Here is a 13,494-nt window from a genome sequence, read left to right on the forward strand (position 1 = left end):
TATTTCACATACAGAGAGCATTTACTGCATTCTACAGGACATGAACAGAGGCAGTTTCATCAGTGGAGTCAGAAGCTGTAAGGTTTCTGGTTGTAAGGGTTTGATGGAACATTGTTAAGAGACACTCTAGGTAGTGAGCCTGATCACGAGAACGCAGGTAGTGGTTTCTCATTTGACAGTGTGAAATTTCAAACAAAAGGCCCCATGGAGGATTTTTGCAAAGGTGCTTTGGAAGTTGTGTAGAGTAAATGGCAACTGAATTTACTGTATTCATTATCTAGCTCTGTGGTGGCAATGAAACTGTAACTCCTTGTCCCCTTTTCGGTTTGCCACACTGCAAAAAAGGCAAGCATGTCCAAACGACTTAAGAGCGCCCCCTACTGATGTCATGGAAAATGGCCTTTCCAAGCAGACACAGGCATTTTTAAAACACCCTTGCAGGCAGACAGGGAAATTTGAACTGTCCAGTGAACTCACTTCACCACTACATTCATCTTCACAATATGCACATAGCGTTGTCCTCCTGATCTCATCTCCTGTACATCTAAAAAGTGGTTTCAGCATCTTCTTAAGTTTTAAAAAAACATGATTAAAAATAAAGGCATATGGACTGAGGCAAACAGGGAGCCCTGCCCCCTACTGGCCGGCTACAATTGATGCTTAACTACCAGAAGTCTGTTAAACAGTAATGCGTACGAACTATAAAAAAAAAAAACCCTACAAGTCTGTACAGAAAGCACACAGGTTTTTTTTGTACGAACACACCATCTTTGCTCCATTCCGAGTAAAAAATAATATTAATAAATACCCGGAGATTCCACAGTGAAGACCGTTTCAGGTGCCTTTTTCCGCCACCACACCTCCCCTCCCCACCCCCCACTCCACTTACTGCAGTGGTCCCCCCCCCCCCCCGCCCCCCCATTTACCAAAGCTCTGAAGTCCTTCACCTATGCAGTTCAAACATCTAATAATAGAACTGGCTCCTCTGTGTAGAAAAATAATGACGCAAACATTCAGTTTCATGTCTCTTCATATTCTGTGGCCGCCGCCTCTTCCTCCTGCTCCTACGCAGACATCTCTCTGACGATGATCAGGTCCACCGTGCTGGGAAACGTCTTTAGAAGGGATACCGCGTGTCCGTGATCGATATTGACAAAGTTGTATCCATTTGCCTGCAAGGAGAGGACGTTGGTTGCAATTAAAAACTGGAGTTCAGCTTCATCATTCAGATACATGACTACTTTAGCCACCAGACATTAAAGCAAAACGGTGATAAAGTAATCAGCGTCAGGTGGTGGCTATGCTTACTAAAACATCCACCCTTTACCTGGACAATCTTATCCCCTGGCTGAAGAAGCTTGGATGCGGGTCCTTCTGGCTGGACTCTTGTCACAAATATGCCCTGCGGGAACACCAGGATCAAATTTGTATTGATGAGTCAGTATTTCACAATGGTATTCGCATCAGAATACAACAACCCAAGTGCAGGCAAACGCATTTTACTTCTCAAAATCGAAGCGAACTGCCATGTCTCAAGCACTGAATGAATTAAAAAAATAAAAACATGAATGAATAACGTGGTATTTCTCCATCTACACGCAGAGTCTGCATTACTCACACTAGGCAGGGAGAAACAAGGATTAAAAATAAATGCGTACGTTATCATCCGGGCGAAATGGATTCCCTCTTCCGCCCACTCCTCCGGATATACTGAAACCCAGCTCGGGGTTCTTCTCGATCTTCACACGGACCTGCAACAGAGTGGGCCATGCCGGTCATTAACGAGAGGAATAACTCAGATCATCACCTGCAAGATGCTACATGTGCCGATGATCAACAGGGGCAACTGACCGTCTCATCCCGACAGAGTCATTTCTCTCAAACAATCCCTCTCTGTACTGGTCCCCCAGCGGTGGAATGAACTCCCCAAGGTGGTCAGGACAGCAGAATAACTGGCCATCTTCCGACACAGACCGAAGACCCACCTCTTCAGACTGCACTCGATTCCACCTTAATGCCGTCTGCCTTTAATTTTATGTGTAGTATTGTGACGTGTTTTGGATTCTGTGATCTAGTGACTAATGGTAGTATACTTGGCTTCCCTTGTCCAGTCAGGTGAAGTGAACTCAGAGTAGGGCTTGAATAATGCTGTGCTCACACTCACTGATCTGGGAGTGTTAGCCTGGTCTGCCACTGTTGCTCATTCAGCTTGATTGGATACTCTTATGTTCTGTTGTGCCCGAAGTCACTCCAGGATAAGTGCCTACTAAATGCATGCAAAGTAATATAATGTAAACTCTGAACAGCCAACCGAGACAGCCAGGAGCTGGCGATGCTACCTAATTCTCTCGCTGTGAGGTAGAGCGTGGCTATGCTTTTCAGATGCTCAGACGTGTCCGAATTACATGAAAACGAACAAACGCCTTTGCCGCTTCTGTCCGTTTTTCGCCGAATCGCTACAGAGAAGCGGGGCATCACGTCAGTGGCACCTGCGGTCTGATTAACGCTAGTCTACTTGATATTCTACGCTTACGAAAACAGTTAGCGGTTTCGGCTATCACACCAGCTGCCTTCTGACAAGTGAACACTTCTTGAGTCATGTTTTATTAGTGTGTGGGTGCACATTCTGATTGAATTCCAGCCCTGGAGCCAGCTCGTGTCACCCAGCCATTGTTAGATGGCTCTACGCTGGAGTGACATGTTCAGTATGAGAGAAATTCTCTGTGACCAGAAACAGGAGACACTTTTCTTGAAGGGCCTTTTTGTTTTGTTAGAAAATATTTGATACAGATGTCACAACTTAAGCATAAATTCATTAAATTAAATTTACTGTAAGTCAGCAAACGAACACATAGTAAGCACACAATAGTTTCTATAACCAATTTCTCTCTCTGCAAGTTTTTACGTGAGTAAATTGTACTGATTTGTAAATATTAATACGCAACGTGACACTAATTCAAAACTCTGAACAATAATGAGAAGCAGGAGCACTAAATAAATACATTTGCAACTGTCAACTGCTGTGTCTTAAACACTACAAGTCCCACAGTGCACCACAGCACAGCAAACATTGATTGGACAACAGGTGCATCTCTGCTGACCTCATGTATATGACTTGCTGGTTCTCATGACCTGCTAGGGGGTAAAGCTGCTAAAGCAGCAGGTTGAGGGGTCTCTGGCAAAACCCTTGGTGGAAAAAAGCCAACTGCGGTCTGCAGCCGCAGACTCCCAGTCATCACCAGCCTGTGCTCGGAAAAAGCACCTTAACTGGCTGAGCCAATTGGGAGTCCAAAACAACGATTTCTAAATTCCGTGCCATACAATTTTAGACCCACTACACACCCTTACTTACCTGTTCACAAGTTGTCTAGCTACCTTAAAAAAGGTCACATTTAATAGGCAGCAAAGCATTCATGGGCTGTTTTGTACCAGTATGGACTGGTATAAAACAGTGCAGGCTTTTCCTATGGACTGGGAAAGAGACAAGCACAATGACGCTCCATTTACCTCCTGCTGCAGGACCTCGTGGGGGGCGCGGGGCGGCCCCTGGGGCTGCTGGGAAACCTTCAGCATCAGGTAGTCTATAAGCTGCTCTCTGGACGGATGGCGGGCCATGGGTGTCTGGCCGCAGGTTATCGGGGGACGGCCGGGGGGACACATCTGCCCGTTTGTCAAAGGCACCTGAGGAACACAGAGATGCACGCCGTGGTCAGCTGTGTCCCTGTACCTGCCTGATAATTTTTTGAAGGACTTTCATGACTAAGTGACCACTGACAAATGACCTCAGGAATGGGGAGGGGGCCAGGTTACTGTACACAGTGCCCTGAGGGAAAGCACACTGGATAGAACCCCATCTGAATCAGAAATGAAGGAAACCAAACAAGTCTGTGAATAAAATTTCCAGCTCCACGCACATGCACTGGTTTTATCTATATTGGTAGTAAAATATTAGACAAGGAGAAGTCTGACAGATGAAATATAAAACAACAGCGATTATGTGTGAGCAAATCTCTCTCAGTACCAGAACTACATTACCCCCGTTTTGCTGAGGAGGCAACTCACACAAATTGAAGTCATTCAAAACCTTGGCTACATTACAAAGACTGGGATCTACAACTTCTCCGCGATTACAGGGAAGAAGCCCAGCCACAATGGTAAAAAAAAAAAAAAAAAAAAAAAGACAAGAAATACAACTCTGGCAATCGCACTTGGCCAAATGCAACTGCAGCCCTAGCAAACAACTGAGGAAATTAAATCTTCTGCTTTCAGCACAGAGTCCAGATTTATAGGCGCTGGAACGGTCTCTAATAGAGGCAGTATCATCTGCAGCGTTCTGAAAAGTCTGACTCACTGTCCAAAGACGCAGACTCATGAAAACGGTGCTACCCTGAGCGCGGAAGATGAAGTTAGCGGGTAATCGCATTGCTTCTATTAGATTGTGAGGTTTTTGGCAGCTCTGCTTAATTAGAGGACAACGCCGGCGGGGTGTGGTTTCATCTGCTGCACGGCTGAGGCTTTTTTTCTGGTAAGCGCGGTAGCCTCCACACATGACAGGGGAAGTTAACGCTGTGCTTGCCATTCATCAAAACTGCCATTAGCTGAGTCGTGTTTGTCCATGCAGAAAGTGAATGTGCTCATTTATGTGGCTTGAAAATGCAGACAAAATGGCTTCTGTCTTCAGGGGAGACTGACCGCCCAACGCACGCAGCCTCTGAGACGCTGACGGCTGATTGAAATTAGGTTCTCTCACTCCAGTCGGGGTGGGAGTTGCCTGGCCTCAGCTTCTGCGTGCAAAGCTTTGTTGCATGTTTGTCTGCATGAAAATGTGTGCCTGTGAGAATGAGTATTTGCGTGTGTAAGTGAGTATTTGCGTGTGTAAGTGTATATATGCACTGTTGTACGCGTGAGAGCTCACAGGCTCGCGCCGGCCCGGTGTTCATTACAGACAGCACGGGGTGGCGTCTGCTCGGGAGCCGACGCACAGCCGTTGCTCCAGGGAAACAATTGGCTCCACACACACACAAGCAACATACCACCAGAGTCAGGAGCAAGAGTATGTGCTTGGTAAACCAATAACTCTGCAGCCAGGCTTTCACAGATCATCCAAACTATATCTTAACTATACAGTGACTAATGATGGTCACCTCTGTCCAGAGTATTTGACAAATATCCCAGGAGAGGCAAGGCCCTTTCTGGGATTTCAGACATGAAATGCTAGCCAGCGGCTCCTGATATTCATATTTGGTTCCTTACCTTACATTTTAATCCTCATGGCCTCTGCAAAGGTTCACCAGAGTTAATGATACAGCTATCCCATAACGCAACCAGACAGTCTGAGTCACCTATTGCTGTTACATTCTGCTGACACCAGGGGGCAGGTATACTCCCTGTCAAAATACTTCCTCTCTGCCAAATCAGATACATCTCAAATAAGCAAGATTTGAAATGTAATTATGAAGACACTTTTCCCCCACAAGCGGGAAATTAAAATATGCACTGCAATAAAAATGATTAAAAAAGTCCTATAATGTATCAGCCTCACGATGAATCGCTATTATGTTTTTATTTGTTTCTTAACAGCTTGGGTAAGGGGTCACAACACTAGAATAGATTTTTATTGACAAACTGGTCAGTGATCCAGATTTATCAATCACGAATATATAACCTTTACTTTTGACAGATTAGGAAAGTGCTACAGCACTACTTTGAGTATAAAATGGAAGTGAAACACATACAGCCCCAGTCAGCATATGGGCCAGGTCATTTCCAGGGAAGCAGCTGAGGGAAATGAACCGGATGATGCTTCAGACCTAATCCAGACTGGGGATACCTAAAGCCAGGCCGCGGGAGAGGGGTTTAGGGGGAGGGGGTGCGCGTCTCCATGGAAACGCCTCCTTCCCCTGTCCTTCATCAGCATTCGTGTGGTATTCATCAGTGCACTGTACGCCTCCTGCCTCCGTGCTCGTCCCTCTCTGCCCCCCTCCGCATGACTATTCATGACGAGCGGTGCGTCCGCTTTATGGCCCACTTCCGATAAATTGAGTTGTCGGCCAGCCAGAAAAAACCTCCCAAACGCAGCGGCAGCTGTAGCCCAGCACAGATGTGTGTATGTGTGTGTGTGTGTGTGTGTGTGTGTGTGTGTGGCAGAGAAAGAGGGAGACAGAGAAAGGGAGAGAGGGAGAGCGAGAGAGAGTGAGCCAGGGGTACAGAGGAGAGTACAGAGAATGACAGGGCCAAGTAAGGACTAAGCAAATGGGAGAGCTTATCCTCCCCTTAAAAAAGGGAGTTTCTCTGGGAGGAAAAGCCAACGGGACCCATCCAAAAGTGCCGGTCTCTCTCAAACACGGAGTAAATCAGTGACGCAACCGCTCTGTGAGTCTTTGAGCGCGCATCCATCACCGAGGCAAACCAGGGTCATTCAACCGCCCGGCCTCTCGGCGCGACTCTCGGCGAGTCCGCCGCCGAGGCGGGGGGCGAGAGCCTGGAAAACCCACGATGCCTCGCGCTCTGGCCGCTGCGTCAGAGCGGACCTCGCTGCCACGGCATTGGGCATTCGCATCCCCCCCCCGCGTTTCAGCGCCGCATTCTTAAGCGACCTCTGAACAGGAACGCGCCGCGCCGCGAACAATGCGATCTGTGTTCTGCTCCGAGCGGCTCCACAGAGGCATACGCACATCCATTAGCTTACGCTAAGCAGGTGCTAGGCTAAAACAGAATGAGGGGAAAATTCAGAGAAAAGTACCGGCACGCTGCTGCAATGCTCCTGGGTGATTCATTCCATTTTACATGCGAGCAATGACGCTTTCGAGCATGCGGTGTTCATCACCTGTGTTCTATTCTGATTTTGTATTGATCCGTTATAAGATCTAAACACCTAGTTTTTTCTCCATTCGGGCAGTTAATGTTTCTACTATTAAAGATTTAACTGAAGAAAAATATAACGAACACTATTATCTAAATCTAATAACATATATTAATAATCTAATAACACAATCACAACTCCAGCAGCTGCGTGCAGTATCAGATGATGAGATTAATATCTAATATCTAATCCATACTGCTGAGATGTTGGGGTGACTGTTGTTTCCATTTCAACCCTCCTGCATGGAGTAATAACCATGCATAATTAACACGTCAGCGATGTGGCTTTAAGCTAGCACAGCATTCGACCGACTCCAGGAAAACGCAAGCTATTTATATCAGGAACCGCGGCTGACCTTCAAAAGCATGGAGGCGCACAGCGTGGGCCCCCGAGAGAGAGAGAGAGAGAGAGAGAGAGCAGCGCTCATTAACAGAGCTAATTAATTACCGCCGGACCCGAGGTGCCACACAAGGCCACACTGCTCTGCTCCCAGGCTAGGAGACAGCTACTTCACTCCTCCATGCTAATGTGCATCATTGCAAATAACACACCTAATCAGCAAGCGCAGGCACTGTTATACTCCACCACGACCCCCATCCAAGGGGACCAAAAATCAATTCAGTAACATGGATACGGCGCACAGTGCGTGGAGTATTTTGTAGTCCTCCACCCCCATCCCCCGCCCCACGCCCAACCCCATCCCAATAAATCACAGTAGTGTTACATCACCCCTCTCATTATAGACGTATTTTACATACAGTACCTGCCAATAGTTTGGACACACCTGATTAAGATGCTGGGAAACATGTATTCAAAGACATTTTGCTTGAAATTTTGATTCTTAAAAAAATAGTGAAGCTGTTGCCTGTGTGTATGAATTTCTTTCCAAAAATTTTTTTTTAAATTTTTTGGCTCCTTTGAAGAATCTAAAATTTAAAATAAATTTAGATTTGACACTTTTTTGGTGTATAATTCCATTTGTGTTATTTAATAGTTCTGCTATTTTTATATATATTTTTTTTATACTTTTACTATTATTATAACATGTGGAAAATAGTAAAAATAAAGAAAAACCCTTCTATAAGTACATCTGCCCAAGCTTTTGACTGGTACTGTACACTGAGACCATTCCATTCAGTAGGTCCAACCCATGCTTTCCAGCCTCAAATGGCACCATTGTACAAAGCTTACTTTTCTCAGGGAATCCATGGGGTAGCCCTGTGGTCCTGGAGGCCCGAAGACGTCTTCCTGTCGGGGGAAGGGAGAGACAGTCATTAGTACGACAGGTGTAAGCCCGAGGCTAATCTCGGGTGTTCGCCAAATGCAGGGCTGTCTTTGATGACCGCGTAAGCCGCCGGGCCAAATCCGGTGGCGACGTTTAAGCGGTTTGGACGACGGCTCGAGAAAGACGTGAGGCGACGGCATGCAGAGTCACGCGCCGCGGCGTCGGCTCAGCCGGGGCGCGCGCGGCTTTTTAAACCCGACCAGGACCACCGTGCCTCCGCTGATGTCATTTCAACAACAGCGGAGGGGTCTTAACTTTTACAATTCTGCCTTGGTCAACTGAGGGGCACACAAATGCCATTAGGGACAGCGGAGCTGAAGGTTACCCAGCTGGCTACATTAAATTAAATTACATTCAAATTACATTCATTTAGCAGACGCTCTCATCCAGAGTCACTTCTAGTACAATTTACTGAGTTTACGGAGAATGCACTGAATGAGGAGGAGACGGCAAGAGGCCTGCACAGGAGTTTGCCTCAAAGTTAGCTGTCAGCATTTGGCCTCTAGGCTGAGGAACAGCAGCAAATGCCCGGCGGCCAATTTCGGCCTTCCTCCACAGAGCCCGCTTCCACACCAATGCGGCGCTTCACAGTCTGTCCTGACGACGGACGCCATTTCTGGAAGATGGTGCATTAAAACTAGAGAGTTCCACAGCCCCGCGCCGGGTCTCTCGCTCTACTTTTTGTTCTGTGTGGCGGGCCGAACTGAGAATGTCCTGTTCTTCTGCAGCGTGATCCTGCGCTCGCACCGCTGTAACAAACCGCCGGCAGCCCCCGCCGCGCCGAGTGCTCCGTTCTCCTTTCCCGTAGCTGCTTTTCATACCGCGCCTTCTGTCTGGCACACGCGCAAAAGACAAAAGCCCCCGAAAACAACGGCATTTTCCAGCTGCGTTTATCCGTTTCTGCGCCCCGCTTATCTCACCTGCGCCTCAGTCTCGTTCCACCCTCACCGCCGCTCTCCGCGCTGATAAAAGCCTATCTCCACAGCTATACAAATTAGACATTTCGCACTTACCCTTTGACAAGCGCGGGATTTGTGTCCACAAGCTCAGTGAAACGTTAGGGTGTGATTGTAAGTTTAAAAAAAAAAAAAAAAAAAGAGAGAAGGCCTTAGGGGAAGACCCATGCGTGACATAAGATGCTGCTAGTATGGAAATGATTTTGCTACATCTAGCAGAACTACAGTGACCTAGGCATTCAAAGTGGATTTGGATGAGTACAAGGAGGAGAAAGCGGAGGTACATTGGGGTCAAAGGATGGATAGCATGTTTAAAGGGCATTTCCCACTATTCCTAACCACTCTGGCAAAATTTGCCAGGCCAGTGACATCCTTGCTGCTTGGAGGAAACTCAAGCGTGTCGCAGCTCAGTTGACTGTGCTGAGCCAATTTAAATAAGCGGCTTTCTTCTGAATTTTAGAGTATTAGCGCACCATGCTATTTGCCAAATAAGCATATTTTAAATTTCTAACAAAATACTGCATAACCAATGATTGACACTAAATGGAATTAACATTTCTTATGTAAAATGATTATCGCTTTGACACCTCTGGGTGTCTTAGATACCCACGTATGGTCTCAGCACAAATTAGCATTACTAGGACTGTCCACTAACAGTGGCTATGTCCTGTCCAGGTGAATTTGGAAAATGCATTCAGATTCCTGTCAAAAAGCCTCAGGCAAAGGTTGTCCTTGTTTCCCCTTAGTGAAATACAGTGACCTGAAGTGCCTGTCTTGTAATAGGTTTATAAAGAAAAAAAGCTGAATACACAATCAAATTTTCTACAAAGTTAGTATGTTTGAGTGGATTTATGCAAAATTCATGGCAATGCCTCAGAGAGCATGGTGCTTCCTGGGGCTGGATTTCAAAGTGCACACCCAGGACAGAGAATGCCTCCTTTAAACAGGTTATCGGGCAGGTGTTTGGTCAGGCAGTGGGAGGGGCTTGCAGCTAGCCTAGTGGGAGGAGCTGTACTCACACAGAGGCCATGGGCTCCATAGGGCCTTCCGTCTCCAACACTAAAGGCCACAAAGCCTTGGCTGGCATGCACGTCCCTAGAGCTGCCATAGTGAGAGCTGCTCACCGCAGCGTAATTGGAATTAAAGGACCGAGACAGCATGCTCTGAGCAGAGAGGGACACAGATTCAACATGGACACTTTAGTAGGCATGCATTACACCAGGATGTGTTAAAAAAACCCACACATACGCGCACACACACACACGTAAACACATTCCATTCGTGCATTCCGTCAGCATGCATTGAAATTCTCACGCCTCAGAACAGAAGTGATGGCAACAATGTGTTAGTGCTCAGATAGGATTGTTCACTGGCAAAAGCCACACTGCCAAAAGACATCAGACCCACACACATACGCAATGTTATTTTTTGAAGACACCTGCATCTTTAAGACTTTAGGAATCAAGGATTTAACGTTCAACTGAAGTCTAGGTGATCTATCTTCTGCCGTTGTACAAGAAGTTACAGCACAAACAACAATCAATCACATTACGGGATTTTAAATTTCAACATGTTTAAATTCCTGTTTGATAGGTTAATCTGAAAGGATTATCATGTCACAGACTATATGGATGATAAATGTGACAAAATCACCTGAAATGGGTGTATCAATGGTGGTGCACACAATGGTTCCAAATTTGCAGCTCTGAACTTCATCTGAGCATGTTATTTTTAAATACGGAAGTATTCTAAACACATAATCTTAGGCCCCTCTCTTAAAAACCACTATGATATTGTGGCATTCTGAGGAAAACCACAGAATTTGCACAAGCTCTTTCTACTACCCATAATTCCTTGTGCCTGCAGAGTAAAGAGGCTGCTGCTACCCCAGGGAGGTGCGGAGCATGAGGCCTGACAACCCCTCCCTCACACCTTCTGAAGCTGTGGTGGAGGACCCTCAGGTGTGTCAGGTCATAGAGCGCGTTACACTCTGCTCCCACACAGGTTTAGCCCAGAGCGCCAAGGCCACAGCCTCACAGCCCCAGAGGAGCCACCTCAGCTAGAGGGGAAAGCCACACCTCCGCCACTCTCGAGGGAGCACAGTCTGAATGCAAAGCCCTCCATAAATACCTTCAAACGAAAAATCGAACTGAGCTGAACTCAGTGTGCTGAGACACTTGCTGCAGTGACAGCGGGCCGTATCGCACCACAGCTGTGAGCCTGTCTAATGTGTCACCACATGCTTTGCTCGTTACCATTGTAATCTGCTTACATACAGCAGGACTTGGAAACAAAGGTTGTGCTTTCGGTGAGCCACGCTGACACCAGATCTCAGGGCTCTTTAACAGAAGGACAGCCAAGCCCCTTCTGCCTGAGACTGCTAGGAATCGGACTTGTGAAACATCCCTGCATTTCAGGATGGCGCGTGGGTGACCGGGACTGCCGGAGCGGGGCGCGTACCTTCTCCATCTTCTTGGCCTCGATGTGCCGCATCACCTGGTCCCTCCAGTCGGCGGGCACCCTCCCCGTGGCGGGCGCGTCCAGCAGGGAGTGCTCCGACTTCACCCGGGCGTTGGGCCGCTTGCTGGGGCTGCCGTGCTGGTAGTTGAAGTCGCTGACCGACATGGTCCTCTCGGGCAGCTCGTGCACGGGGGGCCGGGCGCTCTGCGGGCGGGGCCCGGCGGGCCCGTCCACGCTGTAGGTGCGGGCCGACAGGGGCCGCTGGGAGGCCTGGCTCATCTGCAGGGGCCCGCGGCCCAGCGCGTGGATGTCCCGGTAGGTCACGTACTCGCCCTCGGGCGGGTGCATCCGCCGGGGGTCCGCCAGGCCCGTGGAGGACGAGCCGCTGCCCTGCCTCTGGAGGGCACCCCGCGGCGGGAGGAGCCTGTCCTTGCCCCACATGTCGCCGGGGTAGGGCGGGGCGCGCTGCTGCGCCGCCAAGGGGTACGGCGGGGCGTTGTTGCGGTTGGAGTAGTTGGTGTTGGCCAGCGAGTGCTGGGGGGGGAGGTACGCTTGGTCGGGCGGGACGGGCGTCCGTTGGGTCCACAGGTTGTCTTTGGGCACGGCGGCGCTGGTGTACTGGACGTTGTACTGGGGCGGGACCGGGACCCGGGGCTCGTACTTGGCCATGGGCTTGGACGCGGACAGCAGGTCGGAGGAGGACGCCGAGGAGCCCGGGTACACCTGCAGGGGCTGGTCGCTCAGGAGGGAGGCGGACTTGCTGCGCACGATGCTCTGGCCCTGGGGGGCCGCCCCGGGGCCCCTGCCCGGACCCCCAGCCTCGCACAGCCCGTTGTCGGCGTCCATGTTGTAGAGCCTCATCCCGCCCGCGTCCATGTTGGTGATGCTCTGCGACTTCACCACAGGGGGCGGGGCGCTCCTCTTCTGGGGGGAGAGCTCTTCGGTGCTCCGGGAGAGGGACATGTCGCTGCTGGCCGCCACGCCCATCATGGCGGCCGCTCTGTCCGCCTCCAACTTCGCCGGCGACCCCTTGGGCTCCTCAGCGCGGCCGTTGAAGCAGTCGGCCGGGGCGTGCCGCTGGTTCCCGTTCTCCAGGTGCCCAGCGGCGGGTTTGGCATTGTTGTTGTTGAGCGCGGAGCTGTTGCTGAGGTCCTCCTGGGACGGCGCGTTCCTGGCCTGCTCCAGGCTCTCCAGCAGCCCCGCATTGTCCGGCGCCGGCTTGGACACGTTCATGTTGATCTGGTCCAGCTTGCTGTAGGGGTCCCCCACGCTGTCGCTCAGGTCCATGCCCTTCTCGATGAGCGCCAGCCTCTCCTCCACGGAAAGGTCGAAGTCGCTCGTCTTCTCTGGCCTCGACTCGTACTCCTGCTGGCTCTTCAGCAAGGCCTGCAGAGATGTGTCAGACCCGTTGCCATTCTGCAGGAGGGGGGCCGTTTCCTTCAGCTGGTTCAGGTTCTCATCCTCCTGCCTGGTATCGAAAACATGAGAGGCACTGCATTAATTCACTTATCACGAAACGGGCATCTCGGTCGATTAGTCACAGCACCCTATCTTCACAGCATCTCCTATTAAATGATATGCTGAGAGTGTCACTTTCTCACATACGGGAACAATCTCTGTTCTTTAGCCAGCAGACTATGAAGCTGATCATATTGAATGTTATTTTGAAAAGAAAATTTTGATTGTTATACCGAAGAGAGGCTGTTTTGAAGATGACACCATTGTTGACTTGAAGATACTACAATTAATATTCAAAACAAAGTAGAGTCAACATCTATTCTGCTTTAAGCTAGACAAATTTTAATGCTTAGGCATGTGTCAGAGTAAACATAAAGGTCCATTTACATGTAAAAGGCACTGAAAGCTACTAGACACGATGACACACTAGTTACACCCTCAGTTTTTCGAGAAAAAGCATGGCAAGAAATTCA

General features: G+C 49.0%; 1 protein-coding gene across 2 annotated transcripts in view; it reads right to left on the reverse strand.

Annotated features, from left to right (window-relative positions):
* Positions 1-936: 936 nt before the first annotated feature.
* Positions 937-13,494, reverse strand: part of erbin (erbb2 interacting protein) — a 100,388-nt gene continuing 87,830 nt past the window's right edge. Inside the window, exons 21-27 of one of the 2 annotated variants that reach the window (XM_036528835.1) lie at positions 11,564-13,031; positions 10,123-10,266; positions 8,054-8,110; positions 3,508-3,681; positions 1,659-1,751; positions 1,328-1,402; positions 937-1,172 (exon numbers count right to left, since the gene is read on the reverse strand). In XM_036528835.1, the coding sequence (XP_036384728.1) occupies positions 1,065-1,172; positions 1,328-1,402; positions 1,659-1,751; positions 3,508-3,681; positions 8,054-8,110; positions 10,123-10,266; positions 11,564-13,031 (2,119 nt within the window). In that variant the 3' untranslated portion in view covers positions 937-1,064. The remainder of the gene's footprint in view (positions 1,173-1,327; positions 1,403-1,658; positions 1,752-3,507; positions 3,682-8,053; positions 8,111-10,122; positions 10,267-11,563; positions 13,032-13,494) is intronic. The other variant, XM_036528834.1, reaches the window with a different exon arrangement.

This window comes from Megalops cyprinoides, chromosome 5, assembly GCF_013368585.1.
Source record: "Megalops cyprinoides isolate fMegCyp1 chromosome 5, fMegCyp1.pri, whole genome shotgun sequence".
NCBI lineage: Eukaryota > Metazoa > Chordata > Actinopteri > Elopiformes > Megalopidae > Megalops > Megalops cyprinoides.